Source organism: Mesoplodon bidens (genome assembly GCF_964165515.1).
Source record: "Mesoplodon bidens genome assembly, chromosome: 15".
Taxonomy (NCBI): Eukaryota; Metazoa; Chordata; class Mammalia; order Artiodactyla; family Ziphiidae; genus Mesoplodon; species Mesoplodon bidens.
The window spans coordinates 26,286,941-26,310,984 of record NC_138171.1 but is presented as its reverse complement, the minus strand read 5'-3'; the positions used below and the strand labels follow the sequence as shown (position 1 = coordinate 26,310,984).

General features: G+C 48.5%; 1 protein-coding gene across 1 annotated transcript in view; it reads left to right on the top strand.

The window, feature by feature from the left end:
• DNMT3B (DNA methyltransferase 3 beta) overlaps positions 1-19,932 on the top strand; it is a 37,000-nt gene extending 17,068 nt beyond the window's left edge. The window contains exons 6-22 of the mRNA XM_081257388.1: positions 487-696; positions 2,049-2,207; positions 4,578-4,685; positions 5,576-5,720; positions 7,585-7,710; positions 7,850-7,894; positions 9,093-9,172; positions 9,476-9,588; positions 9,951-10,134; positions 10,674-10,758; positions 11,679-11,824; positions 12,154-12,244; positions 12,565-12,713; positions 13,552-13,637; positions 16,186-16,255; positions 16,997-17,115; positions 18,478-19,932. Coding sequence (XP_081113514.1) covers positions 487-696; positions 2,049-2,207; positions 4,578-4,685; positions 5,576-5,720; positions 7,585-7,710; positions 7,850-7,894; positions 9,093-9,172; positions 9,476-9,588; positions 9,951-10,134; positions 10,674-10,758; positions 11,679-11,824; positions 12,154-12,244; positions 12,565-12,713; positions 13,552-13,637; positions 16,186-16,255; positions 16,997-17,115; positions 18,478-18,619 — 2,058 coding nt within the window. The 3' untranslated portion in view covers positions 18,620-19,932. The remainder of the gene's footprint in view (positions 1-486; positions 697-2,048; positions 2,208-4,577; positions 4,686-5,575; positions 5,721-7,584; positions 7,711-7,849; positions 7,895-9,092; positions 9,173-9,475; positions 9,589-9,950; positions 10,135-10,673; positions 10,759-11,678; positions 11,825-12,153; positions 12,245-12,564; positions 12,714-13,551; positions 13,638-16,185; positions 16,256-16,996; positions 17,116-18,477) is intronic.
• The last annotated feature ends 4,112 nt before the right edge of the window (positions 19,933-24,044 follow it).

The window sequence follows — 24,044 nt, the reverse complement described above, 5'->3', positions numbered from 1 at the left end:
GCTCTTCCTAAGCCCGATGACTTCTATCCTGGCCTGATCCCTGGATGGAACCGTGGTGGGAATGCAAGAATTCCCTGTTGACTGGGTTCTTACTCCTCCTTGGAAAAAGCTCAAACCACTGATACCAGAACTGTCTTGTCTCCTTAGTATCTTCAGTGACTCTCTTGAGGCAACCCCATGGGTTACAGCAACTCTCGACTCCTGTTGCAAGGCTGGGCACCAGGGAGCCCTCTCTGAGCATCACTCATCATCCTGACTTGGTCCTTGATTCTGTCCTTGTCCTTAAGGAAGTTGCTTTCTCTCGCCACTTAAGGGACACTTACTTGTTCCTGGAAAACCATCCTCGGTGGTGGTCTCTGTTTCATTAACTTAACGTCTTCACTCTGCTTCACTTCTGGTTGCTTGGGAAGCCATTGGGGGTACCACTGGTCTCTGGTCACCCGCCTGGTCTGCTGTGGCCCAAGCTATGTGTCCTTTTGTCCACAGTCCCTGAGGCGGCGGACGGGATCATCTGCAGGCACGCCATGGCTGTCCCCTACCAGCTCCTACCTCACTATTGACCTCACAGATGATGATGTGGTGCCCCAGAGCAGCAGTACACCCTATGCCCGCCTGTCCCAGGACAGCCAGCAGGAGAGCATGGAGTCCCCGCAGGTGGATGCAGAGGGCAGAGATGCAGACAGCACTGAGTATCAGGTACCACTGGGGAAGGGCTGAATATGGGGAGAAGGGAACACTTACCCAGAGGTGACTTACTACGGTTTTTGTCACTTTTATCATAATATTTGAATTCATTTGCCAAGTACATTTTTCATATACAACATGGTCCTTGCTATATCCTTATCTCCTAGAGATAACTCAAGCACCAGGTTAGTTTACCATCGGATTACTGATTTTTCTAAACATGACATCTTTGTACCTAGATATATATACCTTATATACATAATTCATAATTCGATTCATCATGTTTACATATACAATTGTTGATCTGCTTCTTTCCCTTATTAGGAACTGGAGTTGCCTCGCTTTCATGTCTATAATCCATTGTATTGTATAATCCATCTAGGGTTGTTCATAATTAACGAGTTGAGCTTGTTGGTTTCACTCAGGCTTTGCTATATATGCATGTGTATATGTATGTACACATCATGTAGAAATCCTTTTTTCCATGTACATGACTTCAGAGTAGATCTTTTTTTTAAAATTAATTTATTTTTGGATGCCTTGAGCTTCACTGATGCATGGGGGCTTTCTCTGTTGCAGCGAGCGGGGGCCACGCTTTGCTGTGGTGCACGGACTTCTCACTGTTGTGGCCCGTCCCGTTGCGGAGTTTGGGCTCGAGGCACGCAGGCGTCAGTAGTTGTGACATACAGGCTCAGTAGTTGTGGCTTGCGGGCTTTAGAGTGCAGGCTCAGCAGCTGTGGCGTATGGTCCCAGTTGCTCTGCAGCATGTGGGATCATCCTGGACCAGGGCTCGAACCCGTGTCCCCTGCATTGGCAGGCGGACTCCCAACCACTGCACCACCAGGGAAGTCCCAGAGTAGATCTTATAGATACATTTTAATAACCTGCATGATTCCATGGGCATCTCACCTTTTATGGCAAGTTTTTATGTGCAAGTGGCCAAATTTTTTTGTGTGTGTGCATTTTAATGGCTTTGTAGTATCCCATTTGATGGCCTGTGGTGGGAATATCCAGGTTTTTTACTCTGATCTTACTTCCTGTAAGTTTTCAGTTAATATCTTCACAGATACTAGGTTACATGTTACAGGTTACATATTATAGATCCAATATAAAAAACCCCACGTTCCTGTCAAACAACCAAACCTGCCTATGCTCTGCCCCTTATTTTCAAGCCATTCTCGCTGAATTTTCAACCAGGAAGTGTTGGAGGTAGGGAATTTCCTGAGGAACTCTGCCTGCACTTGCAGGAAGCCCTGTGTTGGACTCCGAGGCAGTTGCCATCGGGGTCAGTGCGACAGGCAGGGTTTTTCCTTGGCCCAACTGGTCTGTCTCATTGCGATTCCTTCATGTGGTTTTTCTTGCAGGACGGGAAAGAGTTTGGAATAGGGGATCTCGTGTGGGGAAAGATCAAAGGTTTCTCCTGGTGGCCTGCCATGGTGGTGTCCTGGAAGGCCACCTCCAAGCGTCAGGCAATGTCTGGCATGCGGTGGGTTCAGTGGTTTGGCGATGGCAAGTTCTCCGAGGTGAGTCCGGGGCAGGGTGAGCTTTCATGGCCTTGCAGACCCACAGTGTTTTCCTTCTCTTCCTTTTACAGTTGCCTTTTAAGATAATGGCCTGCTTTCTGCAGGTGGATGAGACTATGTGACTCTGTGTGTCCAAAAGGAGGACAGAAACTTCCCTTGCTCATTGGCTCACACAGGCCAAGAGCTCTGGATCCATGGCCACCTGGGCTCTGTTGGTCTATTTCTCTGTGGCAGAGTCACCAGTATGGATTCTGAGGGGCAGGAGAGGCCACCTGGGAAGATACCCTCAAAGTATTCCAGTGGTGGAGAAGCCTGGAAGAGAAAGGGATGTCTGACTCAGTCATTTAGTCCTAGGGGCAGAGACATCCCTGGCTAGGCTTAGAGATGGATCCAGGGTCACCTGGTGACAGTTATGGAAAAGCTCTTTGAGTGGTGATTTCAGTGTTTCTTGATTATTGATATTAGCCATTTAAAGCTCACCTTTTGTGTATATATGTATGTATGTGTATATATATATATATATATATATATATATATATATATAAATATATTTAAATACTTTGTTAAGATAAAAATTTGCTTACAGTGCAGTGCATAGATCTTAAATGATCTATGATTCAATGAATTTTCAAAAATGTATGCACATATGTAAACAATATCTCAACCCAAATATAGAACATTTCGACCTCTGCCGTACATTCCCTGTATATACCACCCCTATAGGTGACCGCTGTTCTGATTTCTATCACTATAGACTAGTTTGGATTATACACAAACTTATGTAGATAATATAATATATACTGCTTTGTGTCTGGCTTCTTTTCATGTACATATATTTTTGAAAGTTGTCCTGTTGTAAAACTCATCTTTTTTTTTTTTTTTTTTTTGGCGGTACGCGGGCCTCTCACTGGTGTGGCCTCTTCCGTTGTGGAGCACAGGCTCCGGACGCGCAGGCTCAGCGGCCATGGCTCACGGGCCTAGCCGCTCCGCGACATGTGGGATCTTCCCGGACCGGGGCACGAACCCGTGTCCCCTGCATCGGCAGGCGGACTCTCAACCACTGCGCCACCAGGGAAGCCCAAAACTCATCTTTCTTGATGAGAGTCTATGCTGGGGATGAATCAGGCTACTTTGATTCTTACACCTTTTGGAAGACACCTTCATAGACCTCCAGGTTTTGATTAGAATGCGGCAAACAATACTTTTCCTGTGATGTTGTCTTTAGCGCATCCCTCAATGTGTCCAGAGGTTAGGTGAGGAACAGCAGAACAAGTGGGCTGGAGTGGAGGCAGGTGTGGGAATGAAGGGCCAGCTGGTACATCTGTGGGACTTGGCCTCAAGTTGAGATTCTTGTTTTCCCATAAATTGGGCCATTTGCCATTAACGCATTGCAGTTCTCAAAGGGCAAGAATAATATGACCTGGAGTATCCCTCGTGGGGAGAGTCTGCATACAGAGGTCCTCCTTGGCCAGCAGAGGGAGCTGAAGGACGAATGTCCTGGGCCTGTGCTCGCCCTGAAGCATCTAATTGCAGGGCGATGACTTGTGTGCAATGAAATGAAAAAAAACATGGAGTGTTTGTCATTGCTTTGGCCCAGTGAGACATAAAATGTGCTTAGCAAGACTTAGCAAGACTGCGTCTGATGCTAATATTTAAGGTGCTGTTATGTTAGCATTATGGGATGGGATTGCAGTATGGGGCCTGGTGCTTAGGCCGCTTGCTGTATTGAAGCAGTTTGGCATTGGGGTAGCACCTGCATTTCCATGCACAACTGTGTTCAATCCCAGTTCCTTCTCACCAGTAGTGGCAACGCTCCTATGGGTGGTTGGGCTTAGAGATTGAGAGGGGAGCATGAGTGCCAGCACTGGGGAGAATGAAATATCACATGTCTTGTCAGCTCTGAAACCTGAACGCCCAGTTTCATCTCATAATTGGCAACCCAAGTGGTTCACGCATGGCCTGGGGACTTGGGGATGAGACTTGTAGAATCTGGATCTTTAGCCCCAGTGGAATTCTTGTGTTAACAATTCATGATTACTAAAAAGAGCTTACTCTGTGCCAGGCACTGTTCTCTAAACACATCCATTAGCTCAATTAATAAAAGGGTAAAGTAAGTAGACAGTAAGTAGTAATCACAGCTATTTGTCATGCTCACGAAGGAGGAAAGAACATGTGCAAAACCCCTAAAATTGGAGCATCCATGGTGAATTTTAAGACTGAGCTCCAAGGTGGGGGTCACACAAGGGATCATGAAAGTCATTTGCTCTGAAAATATCTGTGAACCTGATCCCCAGGAATAAGCCCATGAGAAACCCAGGGCACCCAAGACACAGGCTGTAGGTGAATGTTGATGATGGCTTTCTCTTCTAGATACCAGCAGATAAGTTGGTGGCCTTGGGGTTGTTCAGCCAGCACTTTAACCTGGCGACCTTCAATAAGCTGGTCTCTTACAGGAAGGCCATGTACCACGCTCTGGAGGTAACATGGTGGTGGGTGGCTGGGGCCTGGCCCCAAGAATGGGGTTAAAGCAAGAAACATACAGAAAGCCAACTCAGGCCTCAGTGTGGCCAAGGATGGGTTGGAGGGGACTGGGGCAAGCAGGGAGGAAGGAGGTTAAAAGACCATGGCCTGACAGGCCATGCTGGGAAGGGAAGGAAGGGATTTGAGACTGTCCATGATTTTCCAGTGCTACCCCAGCTCCCCGCTGGTCTCTGAATGAGGAAGGAGGAGCCCTGGGAAGTAGGAGGCGATATTCGAATCAGTGAGCAAGCTTTTCCAGAGCTTGTGGTTCAAGGCCAAGACTGGGCAGCTGCTGAGGGTCAGCTGCTTCCTCCCCTTGTCTGTGGGATCCGTCAGGCTCTGTCATTCCTCTACCTTGACTTGCAACTGAAAAAATCAGTGTCCTCTGTCCAGCATTTATGAGACAAGCTCTGTGCTTAATTAGACATGTAAGTCCTGGTGCTTCTGAAATAGGACTTAACACCTCCACACCTTCATTAAGAAAATAAAGCAAGAAACCTGGAGCTTTCTCAGAGGCCGTGAGACAGTGCTGGCTGATGCTTCTCCTATAGCTAAAAGTGACACAGCGAATTCTGATCCTCTGCCCTCGAGAGGGAGCTGACCACTCCAGTTCCCTACAAGGAAGAGATCATATTTGGTGCCTGTGTGGGGAGACTTAACGCTCCCCCCATGGCCTGTCCCTGCACAGGCCGTTCCTCGCTGTCACATACCACAGCTCAGGACAGCTGTCTGGCTATGAAAGGGCCCAGTGTAAAGGGGAATGCAGGCCCCAGCAAGGGGCATCCCTGGGTGGGGCCAGGCAAGCACCCGCCCCTCCTGTTCATCAGATTCTCTCTGTATCTCGGCAGAAAGCCAGGACGCGGGCTGGCAAAACATTCTCCAGCAGCCCTGGAGACTCGCTGGAGGATCAGCTGAAACCCATGTTGGAGTGGGCCCACGGGGGCTTTAAACCCACCGGGATTGAGGGCCTCAAACCCAACAACAGGCAACCAGGTGGGAATGGCTCCCTGTGACAGCACCTCTGCTGCTGCTGGTGGGAGCACCCTGGGGAGATGCAGTCACCCCCTGCCGCCTCTCATCCCACCCCCGCTTTACAGCAGCCAGTCAGCCCTGGCTGGCTCCTTAGTTTAGTTAGTTTTTTCCAACAGCCTAGCCTTTTCCAGTTTCACTGGACACTTTCCTGCCAAAAGGTCAAGTACACATAACCGGGATTGAATCTGTTCTTTGTTTTTTATTTACCTTTTAATTGTTTTACATCTTTATTGGAGTATAATTGCTTTACAATGTTGTGTTAGTTTCTGCTGTATAACAAAGTGAATCAGCTGTATGTATACATATATCCCCATATCCCTTCCCCCTTGCGCCTCCCTGAGTCTGTTCTTAAAGCTTGAGTAAACAGAGTCAAGATGGAATCTTCACTAGCACCTTTTTTTAAAAGGAAAAAATAAGTAAGATCTGCATATTGGAGAAAACTTGGAATGTGTTTTAAAAAAAACCCCACAAACACCCAAAATCTATAAGTCACCTCCATTCAGAAAGGGGCATCATCTATCCTCACGTTGACCAATATTGCATTTCCCCCATTATTAGGGATCTTGTTGTCACTCTCCAGAAATCCAGGATTTGTCTTATAATCCTTATATTTAACGCAGTGTTTTCTGTTTTGTTTTGTCCCTCCCCGCCAAAAGTGGTTAATAAGTCGAAGGTTCGTCGTGCAGGCAGTAGGAACTTAGAAGCAAGGAAACACGGTACTCCCTCCCCATCTTTTGACTATGCACTCTTTCTCTGCACTTTCTTTCAATTTCTTTGCATACACAGTGGTCACTGGAAAAGAATCAAATCTGTTAAAAGTCAACCTGAACTCTTACCCCTGCCCCGTCACTCCAACCTTCACAACTGCCCTTTAGGGCAATATTTTTGGGTGTGCACGTCCTTCCAGCTCTTTCTGTACACTGGTTGGATTCCTGCTTTCCCTTTGTTTCTCAATATTTATCGTATAAGCACTGTCAAATGTCATTTTCTCACTAAAGTGTCCTTATGATTTTTAACGGCTGTGTAATTTTCTCTCCTAGGGTCAGAGTCAAACTTAACCATGTCCCTTATGGATTATACTGTATAGAATGAATAAAAATACAATGGAATTTATAGACATATAAACAGTAGCCACCTAATATAATTAAATGTTTTCTAGTAGCCACATTAAGAAGCTTAAGAAAAGAGTAAAATTAATATTGATCATACACTTAATCTATTTCCAACATTTTAGCATTTCCAACAGTCAGTCTAAAAAAATTAAGATATTTTACATGACCTTTTAGTCCTATTTTCAATATCTCATTTTTGATATGTCTTAGAACATCTCAATTTGGATGCTAAATTCTCATTAGAAATACTTGATGTCTTTTCACAAATGTCCAACTTGTTCCAAGTGAATTAGTTAATTGGATCAATTGCAGTTTTTAAATTCACATAGAAGTTAAATGTAAAATGCAGTTCCTCAGTCATACAAGTGACATTGCCAGTTCTCAGTAGCTACATGTGGCTATCAGCTCATTGGGGATCATAGACCGTGTCAGGGTTTCATCTATAGACTGAGCTGTGTCTAATTCTCTTTGTGCTGGGTCTAGAGCATGTACTTTGCAACTACAGCTGTTGAAGACCCTGTACGTGGGTTAGCTACGTGAGGAGTTTTAAATTACGTCCTCATGCAAATTTTCCATAGAGGGGCCTGAGACGCCCAGGGTAGACTCATGTCATGGCCAGATGCAGCTGGCACCCAGACATAGAAAGTAGGGTCCTGTCCTCCCAGCACCCTCCTCCCACCCAGCCATGGCTGCCTTCTCCTCACCTTTCACAGAGAACAAGACACGAAGACGCACAGCTGACGACTCCACCACTTCTGACTACTGTCCCCCAGCCAAGCGCCTCAAGACAAATTGTTATAACAATGGCAAAGACCGAGGAGAGGAGGACCAGAGTCGAGGTGACTGTGGGGCGAGGAGGCTGGGGGACGGTCCATCCTCACGTGGAAGTGGGCAGGTAGTGAGGACCACTCAGCAAGGGCGTAGATGATCAGTAAGAGGCTCCCCGACCTCATCTCACACCTTCTCTCTTCTCAACAGAGCAAATGGCTTCGGATGTTTCCAACAACAAGAGCAATCTCGAAGGTAAGGCCCTATCCTTGGTTGGCTTCCCTGCCTGGGTAGCGCTCCCAGCCTGTGCTCCAGGCCTGCTGGTCTGCCCTGCGGAGGTCCACCCCCAACTCTGCGTTGACCTCAGGTCGAGGCATGGACATCTTACTCAGATGCTACTTAGAATGAGTTGCCTGATTTTCACTGAGGCTGATTCCTAAGATCAGTGAGCAGGAAGTGTGCCTGGGGACAGAATGGAAATGACGATGCTTGGGCTGGGAGAGCCCAAAACCTGAAACCATAATCTATGACCTCATGAGCCCCCTGAACGAGCACTGCAACTGGCTTTGAGGTGAAAGGCGGACACACTTCACCACTGTCACTCTCCAGCCAACTCTGGTTCTTTGCCCTGGCTGGGAATTCCGCTGGAATTGAAACTGCCCAGTACTCATCTAATGGAACTCATCTAGTGGAATGTGTGAGGACAGCTGTCTATTGCTTCCTCAGCCCGATGTCCTTTAGTCAACAAATATTAAGTGGTTAGTCAGTGCTGGGTAGGAAAACAACAGAGCTGTTGACCCAGGGAGCCCCGATTGGAGCAGGCCTTTTTGATTCTGGGAACCTGGACCCGTGATCCTCCTATCCCCCAAGACTCCTTCATCTGTCTGCTTCCTGGCAGGGCGTGCTTGGTATTTATTTTGCAGGCCCAGTCCACCTGGTCAGTGATGTAGATCAGTAAGACCTGCTGATGTGAAGGGACAGGATAGCCTATAGTAAAAGGACCCGGGCTCTGAAATTACAGCCATGGCTCTGTGTAGGATTGGTCACGGGCAAGTCCTATCATGATGAGACAACAGGCAAACTGGCATCACCACAAATTCTCCAAAAGTCCCAGTCTGTAAAGAGTCTTTAAAGATTTTTCATACCAGGCCCTCCAAGCTTGGTTCCTCTGCTGGCACAGCTGCTCCTTGTTCTGTTCTGTGGGCACCACCCTGCCCTCCCGTTTCTGGGTCAGACCTTTGCCTGTCTTGTGGGACCTTCTGCTTGGAGCTGTCGATTTAGCCTCTCCATCTCTGGAACAGAGATGGCAACTTTGAAGCACAGTCAAAGGAGCAAATTGTGAAGAATCACTGGCATATTCCTAACGTGGAGTAAATAAGAACGAGACCCAAGGCTTCAGCAGCTGATCTTGGGGCTGTCATTGCCACAAGCTGCATCCCTGTCTTTCTTACAGATAGCTGTTTGTCCTGTGGTAGGAAAAACCCCATGTCCTTCCACCCTCTCTTTGAGGGTGGACTCTGCCAGACGTGCCGGGTAAGACCAACCCCCACCCTGGACTTTCCTGCCCCTTCCCTTCTTCTCAACTTCCCTGCACTTCCCTAGGATGAAGCACCTGCGTGTAGGCGGTGGGGAAGGCTCTAGTGGGGCCCGATCGCCCCACCCTTCCTTCCAAGGGGCGGTGCCCCGCAGACCCCAGCCAGTTGTCCCTGTAAAGAGCACCAGGCCGCCCATGACCTGTTCTGTGGCTGCGTTCTAGGGCCTCCGCCAGTGAGCAAGCGAGCGGGGCCTGGAGGTCCCTGATCTCCGATTTCACAGGCATTTCTCTCTGGCTGCCAGGACCGGTTCCTTGAGCTGTTCTACATGTATGACGACGACGGCTACCAGTCCTACTGCACCGTGTGCTGCGAGGGCCGCGAGCTGCTGCTTTGCAGCAACACGAGCTGCTGCCGGTGAGCACGGGGACTGGAGCCTCGCTGACCTGGGGACGGGGCCCGGAGTCAGTATTATATCTGTGGGGGCCTGTCCTTGAAGGTTCTATGTCCCTGAAGTAGAAGTGGGATGTAGGGATGGGTTTAAGAAAGGCAGGGAGCGGGCTAGAGAAGGATCCCCAGAGCTGCCTGTGGACTGAGGGTGCCCAGGTTTCCAGGGAGAGGTTACTGTTCCTCACACACAGGGCCTTCCCGCCCATGGGAAAGGGCAACTGGGGGCCCGAGAGGGTTTCAGCCAGCACACGCCAGCTCCGTGGGGAGGGTGGGGTTCGCAGGAGAGCCGCCTGATGACGGGCACCCCTCTTCCCCGCTACCCGGCGTAGGTGCTTCTGCGTGGAGTGCCTGGAGGTGCTGGTGGGCCCGGGCACGGCGGCAGATGCCAAGCTGCAGGAGCCCTGGAGCTGCTACATGTGCCTGCCCCAGCGCTGCCATGGCATCCTGCGGCGCCGCAAGGACTGGAGTGTGCGCCTGCAGGCCTTCTTCACCAGCGACCCGGGGCTCGACTACGTAAGCCTGGCACCCGCCCCAGTCCGTGGAGTTCACAGAAACAAAGCTCCGCTGTACAGAGGAGTGTCTGAGAGCCTCAGACTGGAGCCCGGCTAATTGTCCCATGTGCGCTTCCCAGGCGGCTCCAGTGTTCTTCCCTCCCCTCCTTCTTGGCTTGGCTTTTTCAAGGGCCTGCTGAAGAAATAGGGATGGAACTGACCCAGCCTTAGTCTTAGTGGAACTGCAGAGCGGAGGGAAGCCTGTGACCTACTCCCAAGTCTTAGTGGGCATATGTGGCTTTTCCTGGGCTGCAAGTTCATGGAGGAGCACGTGTCTTTTTGTGGGTGACTTTGCACCTGTGTCAGAGCCTCATCTGTTCCGTGTCTAAGGGTAGAAGGGCCATCTGTGCCAAAGCTCCCCAGGGCATCCCAGCGAAGAAAGGGCAGAGCTCAGGGCTTGTGTCCCTCAGAGGAAGGCCAGCCCTTCCTCCTCCCAGAGCTTGAGTCCCCCTCCCCATACCCACACCTTGACCTCCATGACCTCTTTATTTAACCTGGCAGGAAGCCCCCAAGTTATACCCTGCGATTCCCGCAAACCGAAGGCGACCCATTCGAGTCTTGTCCCTGTTTGACGGAATTGCGACAGGTGAGTTAGGAGTTCACCTGGGCATGCTCACCTGATCCAGGTGTCCGTTATCAGTGTCAAGAAAGACCCCTGGGAAGTACCTGTTGGTCGCCTGTTCTGAGAAATCCACTGGCTCCTTGTTTCTCTCCTCAAACCTCTCCCCCATTTCACCCACCTGGTCCTCTTTTGGTCCTTTTTAAAGGCCTGGATATTTTAGCCTCTGCATTTTATTTTTTACTATGTACAGGAATTTTGGAAAATTATTTTCCGTTCCATAAGCATAGATAATATTGGAGATTATTAACTGGGCAACTGTTCTCCTAACATCTCTAATCTTGTACCCTCCCGTTTCCTCTAGGTTTCCCACGTATAGAATAAGCATAGCCGACATGCATGTTTGCCCCTGGGCACTTTGCCTGATTTAACTCATTTAATTGTCAGAACTGTCCTGTGATGCATTGTTAGGAACATTTCCCTTTTACTAGAGCAGGAAGCAGTGAGAATGAGTTGCTGTGCACTTAGCATCACTTGTACTTCTATGTTCACCGGTGTCCACCTGCCTAAAACACTGACAGCTTTTAAAGCTTTTTTTTTCTCAGCATGGTTTTGGAGAAGATACCCATTCATGTATCTGACTCTGCTGGGGTGGTAGATGGGGGGCCTTGGCTATGTGCCTGTCAGTTTTAATAAATGCTGCCAGTGGGCTATACCAGTTATACATATATATTTTCTTCATGAAACTCCGCAGAGAGCCTGGGGGCCCAGTGTGCAGTTAGGTAGGGTTAGACCCTGCCATTTGCAGGGGTCCACTTGAGGACTGCTATGGCCTTGCTGTGTCTGGTCTGAGTTCTGGAGATGGCTTAGAGTCACTGAAAGGAGGGGCCCTCGGCAGGACAACCCTGATGTCTTTTCTCTCCCCCTCGACCCCACCCCCCAAACAGGGTACTTGGTCCTCAAAGAATTGGGCATCAAAGTGGAGAAATATGTCGCCTCTGAAGTGTGTGAAGAGTCCATCGCCGTTGGAACTGTTAAGCACGAGGGCAATATCAAATACGTGAACGACGTCAGGAATATCACAAAGAAAAATGTGAGGGCAGCCCCCCTCTTCCTCCACTCCCTGAGTCCCCCACATCCTCACAGCCACGTTGCCACCTTCTCCATGCCCGGGGTTGTGGCAGAAGAGAAGGTTTGGTTCCATCAAGCTGTAGTGTTAAACCTGCAACTTGGAAATCAGTCAGAATGATTTAGATCTTAGCGTATCCTGAGCATTTGGTTTTCTTGGGTCAAAGGTAGAGTTGGGAGACTGAAATCACCAAGCAAGACCTAGAAGTGGGTTTTCTTCTAGCTGGTTACCTGGAACCCAGCCTGTTCATCTCTCCATCCTCACCCCCATCCCGGACTGTTTTTCTCTTGCAGATTGAAGAATGGGGCCCCTTTGACTTGGTGATTGGTGGAAGCCCATGCAATGATCTCTCAAATGTGAATCCTGCCAGGAAAGGCCTGTATGGTGAGCATCCCATCTTTCCCGTGGCCCCAAGAGACCCTATGTCCCCTGCATGCTGGTCCAGGAGGAGTGGGCTGAGAGGGAGCTGTTAGCTTCTGGCCAAACTTACCTGTTGCCTCTGTTCATGCCTCATAGTGACTCCCCCGTCCCCAGAGATACAAATGAGTACTGCAGTGCTGATGCCTGTCATTGCAGAGGGTGGCAGGGAGAAGGGACAGTAAGGCATCAGCCTTAGCTGGTCATTGGGAACCCATTGGTCTCAGTATGGAGGGGTGAGCTGAACGGTTTGAACCTGGCTCTGCCGTTTTCTTTTGTGGGCTCAGAGGGCACAGGCCGGCTCTTCTTTGAGTTCTACCACCTGCTGAATTACACACGCCCCAAGGAGGGTGAAGACCGGCCTTTCTTCTGGATGTTTGAGAATGTGGTGGCCATGAAGGTTGGCGACAAGCGGGACATCTCTCGGTTCCTGGAGGTGAGGGGACCCGGGGTCTTGATTGTCAAGATAACATGAGCATGAAGGCCCTGCTGGCAATGGGGGTGTAGGGTATTTCCAGTGTTGTGAATGATTTCCGGGTTCCCCATGGAGGGCATGGCTAGGTCTGAGAGTAATGGAATGGAGTGGGTTGGTTCTCTTTAGTACTTGGAAAACATTTGATCTCTCACCTCACCCCAAACCCATTGAAGTCAGATGATGAAACCATCACCTACTTTTGGAGACATCATGAAAGAGATTTTTTACTCTAGAGAGTTTTTTTTTTTTTTTTTCTCACCCTTGTTCCCAGAAACTCTGCATTAGGGACCATGGGAAGTTAATTATTTACTGTTTAATATGCATCAAGCACTGTAGTAAATACTTTATGTGCATACTTATTTCCCCCCAACTTTAGAGCTAACGTTCTGCTAGTGAGGTTATAGAACTGGCTGGTCAGTTCCCTCATGCCCTGTGAACCTGACCAATCAGTGGCAGAAGTCAGATTTTGCCAACACTGCATTTCCATAACCAGGACCTCAACCTGCTGGATTTCAATTTTGAGCTGCTTTTACCACTGTACACAGTACATTCTGTAATAACATGGCGTGCCCCAGGGGATACTTTCTCTTACAACCTGCCGGTCTGATGTGGTCTCTTTCCCCACCATTAATATGGGGGCACTAGCTATGTCCTCCAGTCAGATTCTTGAGGGGAATTAGTCTGTCCCTTGCCTGGCAGGAACCATGCCTCCTGCACAGCCAGGGGACTGCCATGTCACCTGTCTGCTTCCTGAATTCTGCCATGGGCTCCCAGCAGCTTCCCTTCTCTCTCCCTGCAGTGTAATCCAGTGATGATTGATGCCATCAAGGTGTCTGCTGCTCACAGAGCCCGATACTTCTGGGGCAACCTGCCCGGGATGAACAGGTAACAAGGGGCTCCGAGTGGGGCAGGTAACAGCCAAGTTCAATATAACTAATGGTATGAGCCATTAACCATCGACTCTTATGAGAGAGACACATTGGAACCTTGTAGAAAGAGCTGGCTCTGCTGAGAAAAGGCCTCACCCTCTGCTTCAGACCAACCCCTTCAACCATAGGGTTATGGTTGTACACCAAGTACTGTACACCAAGTACCTGAGAATCTCAGGCCAGGATTCCTCAGTACACTTATTTCTGCTCTGCCTAGGGACCTGGTGCTTAAAAGTGCCATGTGTTGGAGCAGACTTCTTCCCAGCGAGGGATGCTGATGTTTCTACACCCCACCTCTCCTCCCAGTTACGGTCCATTGGGAAATGAACTTAAGCTCCCTGCCCCCGAGACGAAGTGATCCCTGGACCAGGCCTGTGGTGACCAATCAGGTGGCAGAGCTGAGATAACAATTGGTAGCCCAAAGCCTGTCTCCCTTGGATTTTCTTGACTGAGATCTTTCCCCAACTTTTCACTAGTCCTTTCACGTTGAAAGCCACAAGGCAAGTTTTTTGGCTGAGGATTAATTATCTCCGTTATGTGGCTTCACGGAGACCAACCTGCTAATTAAGATACCAAATGTGATGGTAATATAACTTGCAAATGAGTTAGCTTCAAAAAAATTCTTCTTTAAAAGGAAGTGTTGGAAGCATAACTTTCAGACATTTAGCAAAGTGTGGACAGAGGTGAGAAGGTACTGGAATAGCTTGGGATTTCTGTTGGGTGTCTTACATTTTCATTATCAGCCCATCAGATGGTGCAGTGTCCACGTCTGGAATGAACTTGGCTTATTCACTCCATTCCTGAGCTGTCACCCTGCCAGACACTTCTGACCCTGCTACCAGTTCCGTGGTGACTAGATGTCAGTCTTGGCTCTCACAGAGCCAGTGAGGGAGGCGTAGAGAAGACAAATGATTTCAGGGTCAGGGTTGGAGGGGGCACTGGAAGAGTTGATGGGGAGGCTTCTCATCCCAGCAGGACCCAATGTGATGGAGTGGAGACATGCAATTGAGAGCAGAAGGGAGAGGGTCAGGGAGGCCAATGACGGGCATTTGCAGAGCAGCTCCGGAGAACAGTGTTCCAGGGGTGGGGAGTGGGTGTGGAGTGGGTGTGAGAGGAGGGCTGAGAACTCCGAAGTATGGGCCAAATTATGTGAGGCTTGTAGTCATGGCAACACATATTTACTTTGACCCAGGAGTTCACGTGAGATTTTAAGTGGATGAAATGAGTTGTGTCTCTGGTTCTCAGGGTTTCTGGTGGAAGAATAGACTATCAACGTGATGAATGCAGAAGTGGGAAGGCAGCTGAGGTGTTGTTCAGGGGAGGAGGGCTCTGACTTTGATTACTGTGTTGTGCTCGAGGTACCATCCACATGCACTGAACACAATGAGAGCAGTGGCTCCAGGAGGGTGTCCTGTGGGATTACAGGGAAGGATCAGATTCTAGGTAATGGGATTTGCTGAGCATTATCTGAGTTGGGATGAGAAGTGAGCTGCTACAGGTGGGCTCTGCAGGCTCCATGACTCGGCCAGCGTCAACCCTGGGTCACAGACCCAAATCCAGCCTTTAGACCAAACATCTTGGTTGTTAAGATTTCAGTCCTAGAATCAACAGAAGGTAGAGCAGGGCTGTGAGCCCTTAGCTCCCCTGGGTCCATGGAAGAGTTGGGAATGGAGAGAGGGTGAGGTCAGTGTGAGGTATTATTCTGTGTTCGATGGCCCCTCTTGCGGGCACCATATCCAATCTTATGTCTGATTTCTTTTTGGCCTTGGAGTTACTTACACAGGGATGCTGTGGCATTCATCAACTCTGTGCATTCAGACCTTTTGCTGGATTTCTGGTCTGCACCTGCTTAACCACTTCATTTTCTAAAGTTCTATCCATTCTCCTTCTCAAGCATCTGTTTTTCCTCTCTCTGCTTTTGCAGGTTTCAGTGGTGAAAGTTACAAGGGGGAATTAATTTTAGTCCTTTTGTGAACCACCTTTTGTCTTTACTTGGACCCACTATTAAAGCCTCCTGAGGCTGCATTCCAGCAATAAGCAACCAAATCATGGGTTTGATGTGCTAATTGTAGTGAGTTGACCCACAAAGACCTAATCCAAGCTCCTGAGGCTCAGAGAGGTGGCAGAATTCGCTCAAGGTTGTTCACTCAGCCAGTGAGCAGTGGGGCTGAGACTGAGGCGTCTCCTGACTCCTCCAACAATGTGCTTCCCCATCCTGTTCCCCTCAGTGAAGGAGCTTTGACTATTGTTAACATTTGGGAAGGAGGAGCATTCACTCCTGGACATTGGGCTCCCCGCCCCCTGGCCCCCATCCAGGGGCTAGTCTGTCCCTGGCTCAGCACACAGGCTTGTGCTCATGCCCGGGCCATTCTTATCATGTATTTGTAGCAAAGTTCACTGCCAGAGCACGTTTTGCAGCTTGGGCTCTCACTCCCACCTTGGGAGGCTCCTAGCCAAGGCCCCTTTCCAGGTGGTAGAAAGTAATGGGTTTTGGATGTTCTCAGGCCTGTGATAGCATCCAAGAATGATAAACTCGAGCTGCAGGACTGCCTGGAGTTCAATAGGACAGCAAAGGTAAGATGTGCTCTGTGCCTGGCCCACTGGGAAATGCACTTGGCGATCTCTAATCGGGACTTGACCTTGGTGTCCAATTGGTTCCTGCCCCTCCCCCCACGTGACTCCCTGGTGCTGGGCTTCTTTCCCCCCATAATTGTTCTATCCTGTTTTCAAGTACAGTGTAGGAGAGGTTCTTGATAAACAGAAATCACTATGAGAAAAGGCAAGTAGACTTTCCGACTGTGAAGGCACGCTCCACGGAGACTCAGCTCATCCTCCCAGTGAGAAATGAGTACACTTTTGCAGAAAAAAAAAAAAAATCTACTGTTAAGTCCTGGATAATTCTATTAAGATCTCCATAAACTTACTTTTCAATGTTTCCATTAAGCTAAGCTCCATTCATTCAAGCCCTGGTTGACCATCCTCTACAATCTGGGTGGACTTTTAATTTTGCTTAATCTTGCTTGATCAATAACTCTGTTTTCTTGGCCCCCATGTGATCTCATTTGTGGTCATTTGTTGTTTATCTCTTGTTCTCTCTGAGGCTGGTCCTGCCTGTTCATTAATTTCTTGGTGTTTGTGGGAAGCACAGAGTGTTCTTGTCCTTCCAACTCTCCTTTTCTCATTCCCTCTCGGAGCCTGGCCCTGACACTCTCTCTCTGCCACCCACCCTCCCTCCTCCTTCCCTCACCTGCTTCTGAGCCTTGACCCAGAACCCTTCATTCTGTGCTCACTCCATGATGTCGTTTTGTTCTCCAGTTAAAGAAAGTACAGACAATAACCACCAAGTCGAACTCGATCAGACAGGGGAAAAACCAACTTTTCCCTGTTGTCATGAATGGCAAAGAAGATGTTTTGTGGTGCACTGAGCTAGAAAGGTGAGCAAGGCTGTACGTGGAAAGGGGAATCGAGCAGATAGAGAGAAAGGGGAAGAAAACATGGTTAAGGCCAGCAGTGGGAATGGGCAAGTGCTTGCCTTAATTCCACATGGTCTCACTGACCTTCTATGTTAGCAGGGCTGGGAGTAACCTTTTCAGTTAGTGCTTATTTCCTAGCAGAAATGGCAAAAGGGTTGTGGTGGTGAGGAATCCAAAACATGAGGTCATGAGATGGCACATCTGTCTATGTTGGCTGTGTTGCCCTGGCATTTGCCTGCCCCACCATGCTGGGACACTAGGATGTATGAGGATCCAGCTAAAGGAAACCCCCGACGTGCCATTGCTCTTTCTCAGGATTCCTCCTGCCAAGTTGCTTGTTCTAAAGCTGATTCCTCCTTAGCCACAGTCTGTCTTCTCCCTTATCCATTTATTTGACTAAGTTGGTAGTGTGTCTATTTTGATTCAGAGAACCAGCTCTTAGATTTCATTTCTGCTGTTCTATATTTAATTTTTTTCTCTCACTCCTTTTGTTTTATTTTGTTATTGTGATTAGAATGTAGTAAGGGCTATGACTATTCCTCTCTTTACATTTTTGGCTGTGTTTTGTGGTTATTTGATAAGAGTATTTACATTCCAGATATTTTAGTTCTACAACTGGATTTATTTCTTGGTATAATTTGTGGTATTAGATTGTAAACCTGGGAAACAATGAGGTCCAGTGTATCTGTAGCCTCTTCCCAGACCTGTGGTAGAATTCCATTCAGGAGGCTGTTGGTATATTTGGTTGCCATCTACCATTAAGTCCAGCTTGGCGCTTGATCCAGCAGTTTGCTTTGAAGAAGGAAACAAAATGCAGGATGCTTCAGTTTACTCACGGTAAATTATCTGAGCATCTGCTGATTGGAAATAAGTTCCATTCTGTGAGTGTCCTTATTCCTTACTAAGGCAATTTGCCTAACTTCTGTCCTTGTGTGGTTTGAAGAGAGGTACGTTTCTGTCTGCTGGCTGGCCAGCCATCTTGGCATTCATTCATTTGAGAAAAGTCCACTGAGCACCATCTATGTGCCAGGAGCATTGTGCCAGTCAGTATAGGGATGTGCATAAGACAGGTGCCGTCAGAGAGGGACCATGCCCTCATGACAGTCATTTGTGCTGAAGAACTGGTGGGCCTGACCTCTGGGGGTCAAGAGAGGGCTCATGTGAAGGCCTGGTGGGCCTGGTGGAAGGGACGGGTCAAAGGGCAGGAAGAGCAGCACCACATTGGCTGCCGAGGCGAGGATCCCCCAGAGGCGTTAAGCACGCTGGAGGGGGCACATCTGACTCCCTGTGTTTTCACTCTGGTGCCCCCCTCCCCACCCCCAGGATCTTCGGCTTTCCCGTACACTACACAGATGTGTCCAACATGGGCCGTGTTGCCCGCCAGAAGCTGCTCGGGAGGTCCTGGAGTGTACCTGTCATCCGACACCTCTTCGCCCCCTTGAAGGACTACTTTGCCTGTGAATAGCACCCCAGGCACCAGGGCCTGTGGGCAGAGCCACGACCCAGGAGGTGCACCCAGGCTCTGCCCTTCCCAGCTCAGCTGTGTGGGGTCAGGCCGAGTACCTCGTCGGGAGCAGAGCTGCCTTGTCCCCTCCTGGCAGGGGGACCCCGAGGTGCCATCTCCTTGTGCACAATTCAGACCTGGCCGCTCGGAGCGGCCAAACACGGTGCTCATTTTGTCTTCTAAAATTTTAAAACTTGAAATAGGTAGTAAGATGGTTTTTTTTCCCTCCTGGGTTTACCGCTTAGAGAAACGATGGCTAAGATACCAAAACCACAGTGCCGACAGCTCTCCGATACTCAGGTTAATGCTGAAAAATCACCCAAGACAGTTACTGCAAGACTTTAATTTTTTAAATGTCTGCAGCTCCTTGTTTCCAGGAGTGTGTGGCAGTAGACATGTAGCTAAGGGACCTTTTAAGGGCCTAGGATGGTTTCTTCTAGGGCTAGCAGAAGAGGACATGATGTCCATGTCTGTCTTGAATTTTCCCCGGCATGTTCCCCTGGCCTCAGTATAAAGGGCTGGGATCCGGGGCCCATTTCGAGTATTTTCCACAAGGATGGTGATTTCAGCCGGGATGACATCATCATCACTTTCAGGGCTATTTTTTTCCCCCATAAACCCAAGGGCAGGGCTACCCTTAGCTAAATCCCTCCCAGTGACTGCAATAGAATCCTCTGGAAGCTCAGGAAGGGGTGGGCTGGGTTATAAGCTGCCATGTATTGTGTAGACGGGTATGGCTTCTCACTGTCTTCCCCCCTTCCCCGTGTGAGGGGGGAGGAGGAGGAGGCTTAGGTAAGACGCCCCCCCACCCGTCCCCCCACCCTCCAGCCTACTCCGCAGGCACAGGTCCCCAGATTAGATGTATGACACCTCAATTCCTTAGGCTTCTCTAAACTCAGCAGTGACAGCCAGGGGCAGAAGCACATTCCTCTCACTTTCCCCTCATCTAAGAGACTGCAGGGGGAAAACTGCAATAAAAGCTCGACCCTCCAGAGATTTTAAAGTCCTTTTTTATTCCATGATAAATCGATAAATCGTTTTTAGGGGGAATGGGAAGTCGGACAAGCTGCATTTCAGAAATGCTGTCGTAATGGTTTTTAACACCTTTTACTCTTCTTACTGGTGCTATTTTGTAGACTAAGGAACAATGTTGACAGGTTTTGTGGGAGGTTTTTTATACGCTTTTTTTTTAAATCTCAGACATCTATTTTTGTTTTAACATTTTCATATTTTTTTTTTTGTAACTGGAGCCATGTAACAAAGTATGGGGGAAAATTGTGCCTTGTTTCAACAGTTTTGCTAATTTTTAGGCTGAAAGATGACAGATGCCTAGAGTTTACCTTATGTTGAATTAAAATCAGTATTTCTCTAACAGTCTGGTGTCCCTTTTGTTCTTTTGCAGGTCAGATGGGTGGGGTATGTGAGGGCCTGGTTAAAGTGGAAAGGTGGGTGGTCGCAGTAGGTCATTCATTCAACAAGCCCAGTACATAAGTACCACGGTGACCCCCAAATCTAGTGCCATGGTCCCCAAACTCCAATGTATCAGCATTCCCTGGAAGGCTTGTTCAGTGGAGATTTCTGGGCCCCATCCCCAGAGTCTGATTCATTATGTCTGGAGTGGAGCCTGAGAATTCCATGCTTCTGGTCCAAGAACCAATCTCGGCTAGTGAATGGGTTTCTAAACCTTGGTTCCCCAAACAAATAACTGGAGTGCCTGAGTGCATTTAAAGCCTTGATGTCTGGAACAGCCATCTCCAGATTATTACAGCTCTTGTGTAGCTGGTCCAGATGACTCAAGAATCCCAGGGCTGATCCTCCAGTTCCTTGTCCCTCTGTAGGCTTTCCCTGCACCCTGTTCCACTGCTCCCAAGTTGTCATATCACAGTTCAGCCACAGTCAGTGAGGGGACTTGTGGGTAGTGGCCCATGGTCCGAGATTTTAACATAGCTGCCAGTGGCCCCAGCTCTTTGGGTTGAATGTGTATCTTGCTTAAGCTTAACATTGCAACTCCCTTCAGTAGTTCCATCTTAAAGTTTACCTGGGGCCACCCAGCCAGGTGTCCCAAGCCCAGAGCCCATGATGCCATCATCCTAATGTTTCACTATTTCTAACCATGGGTCAGGGCAAAGGAGCTGATTTCAGTAGCTCTCCAGAAGTTAATATCAGTCAGCTGGTGCGTGCAGAGGGAGAATTGTGTGTAAATGGGATGCACATAGTATCAATTGAGCCTCAGTTGGACTTGGCACCTCTGAACCTCAAGTTTCTTCACATAACATAAATTATAATCATGGCCACCTCCACGATAGAGTTGTGGGCCTTAATAAGGCCAAGTTCAGAAAGGGTCTGGTCCAGAGTTGGAGAATGAGAAACCAGCTATTTTTTTAGGCACTGCTGGGCTAGGACAGCCCAGGTGCAAGTTGCCATGGTGAGATGATTGTCAATTAGCAAGCCAAGCCAGGCTGGCGCTCTGCTCAGGTGTTCAGGCCCCAGGGGCCTTGGCTGCCCTGTTAAGCCATCTTGTATACAGTGCTGCACCAAATGCCAGGACAGGATGAAGCAAAATAAATAGCCTTGGCCTCAAAACCCCAAGAGAGGAGATGAACTGGCTCTTCAGGTGAGGGGCCCTTGGGTGTCCTGGCCTACCTGTGGGCAGGCAAGCGGGGAGGCCTTGTTGGGGCTGCCGGGGCAGTTCTCTGTGTTTTCTCAAGATGGGGGCCAGGTTTGGATATCAGTGATCTCAGGTCTGGGGCCAAATGGAGAATGTAATGAAAATTCTGATCTTGGGGAAGTAGTTGGTTTGCACCACAAGTAGGCCTTTTCTGAAAAAGTCTTCCAGTTGCCTTGGGCTGTATCTGGGGTCTGGCATGTTGTATCACTTGGGCAGGTGACCCTTGGGATTTCTCATCTCTAAAAGTGGGGATCATAAATCCTACCTACTTCCTAGGGCTGCTGTGAATGTCCAAGGCTGTGATCTGGGTAAGTTGCTTTGCCTGGTGCCTGGCACGTAGTAAGCACTCACATGTATTGAATGGCATTGTGATAACGAAACCCATTAATCAATGCAGTGTTAATGATGGTGCTGGTAGTGATGGTAACATCCAATATTAATGTACTAAAGTCTTAAAAAAGGAAGGACAGGTAGTATTCACCTAGGTGTTTCAAAGGAGCGGGGCTCAGATGCTAACTATAGCAACAGCAGCATCTGGCGTTGAAACTGTGTCCATCACCCCCCTCCCCTCCATCATGTTGGGGTCCCCGTGCTCCTTGTTAGGGAGAGTTGATGGGGTTGGCTTTGGCATCCGGCACCCCAGAGACCTGTGGAAGGGATCTTTCCTGGGGGTGCAGGGACTGACCTCTGGACAGTGGGGGATCAGCACTAGATAGGGAGGGTGCCCCACTCTACCTCAGTCCCTCTGGTTTTCCAGCCAAATGCTTCCTGAGTGATTCTCTGTTCCAGGCCTGTGTTTCATCCTTGATTCCTCTCTGCAGCCAGACTGGATGCCTCTCCTGGCTTCACCCCCTCCTTACTTGTGATCTTGGATGTGCTCCATAGCCACTCTGTGCCTCAGTTTATCCAGTGTAAAATGGAGATAATAACCTCATAAGGTTGACGTGTGGATCAAATGATTCAGTGTATGTGAAGCACATGCAGAGTGCTTGTGGGTAGTGAGTGCCAAGTAAACGGCAGCTGCTTTATTGTTTACTGTTAGAGAATCCTCCCAGCAACCCTGAAGTGAAGCAGTGATTACTGTGATCATAGGTAAGAGAACTGAGGCTCAGAAGTCTAACATACCCAAGGCCACACAGCCAGTGGCAAAGGAGGTGTAAGTTAGGATCTGTTCTGTGAATCCATTGGTCTCACCTGCATGTGTGTGTGTGTGTGTGTTTGGATCCTGAAATTACCTGCTGCCCTTTTCAGCCTATGGTACAATTTACCTTTCTTGCTTCCTTCCCTTCTTACTTTTTTCCAGCTTACCTTCCCTCCCTCCTTTCTGCCTTCTTTCCTTTCTTCCTTCTTTCTGTTTAACTTTATTATTGGAGTTGGGACTGCTTACTCTGAGTCTTTGCATGCGCTGTTCTCTGCCTGGAACAGCCTTCTCCACTTTGCCAGACTGGTCCTCCAGTTCTCACCTCTTCCAGGAAGACTCCTTTGCCTCCACTCTAGGCAGTATTAAGAGACATCCCCTAATCTGAGCCCTCCTTCCCTGTGGACAGATAGAAGAATCCATCTCAGCACAAAGCACTCTGTATTATCATTTCTTACTTTTGCAGTCCTCTCCTCCATGAGCTTGTGAGGTCCTCAAGGCAAATGAGACCTGGCACCATTTTTTAGTTCAATAATCTTGTCGTACATTTGGAAAACTCAGGTCTTGAAGTCATAGTTTTTTGGTTGTTTTGTTTTCAGAGAGGAGACTCACAATTTCTATCTCGGAAAATGAGATTACCTCATACTTTAAAACGGTAGCTTAAAGACGCATAGTAAAGCCTCCCAACTTTCACCTGCTGGATGGAAGTTCTTTTTTCTGTTTACCCTCTGGGCTTTCTCAGTCAAAGCTTAATCTGACCCAGACAACCTTGGCTAACCTCCTCAGGGAGGAGGGTGGAGCCTGAGGAGATCACATGGCCCTCGCTCTTTGGGGAGCTGTCTCCTGGGAGGGTAGATGAGTTTTATTTCAGAGGCCCTTGCTCAGAAACCTGTGATGTCCTGTGTCTCCAGAACCAGGTTCAAACTCTAGACTGGCACTTGAGGCTCTTCTTGACTTGGCTTTCATTCCCCACACCCATTCCTCCCCCACCCAAAATGGCTTTTAGGTACTGCTGACAACAATCAGTTGACAGTAACTGAACGTTGACATTAATCGAAAGGGACTTCGAAATCACTAACATTTATTGAACACATACTATGTGCTAGGAGTGGTCTAAGAACATTATACACATCATTTGATTCTAACTCCTAGCAGAGTCAGGATTTGAACCCAGGCCTGCTGGCTTTGCTACTTATGCAATTCATTGAAACTGTTGGAAACTTAATGTCCTTGTGTATAAGATGATAACATTATATTGCCCAAATCACTTATGAATATCTTTACTCAATTATCCAGACTTCGTATCAATTCACTACAGTGCTAATATTACTACTACTGCTGTAATCATGTGGTTACAGGGCTCTTTGCTGCATCCTCTTTTTTGTCTATTCCTACCCTTACTCTTGTGCTGGGTTAACTTCTCATATTTTAGGGCAACTATCAACTCTGGGAAGCCTTCCCATACTGCTCAGGTGAGGTCAGGTCTCATGCTGCACTCTTGGAGCGCTGCATACCAGAGAGACTACCCAGCAGTATACTGGTGGTTAAAATATTGAAGTGCCTCCAGGTCAGTTGATAAA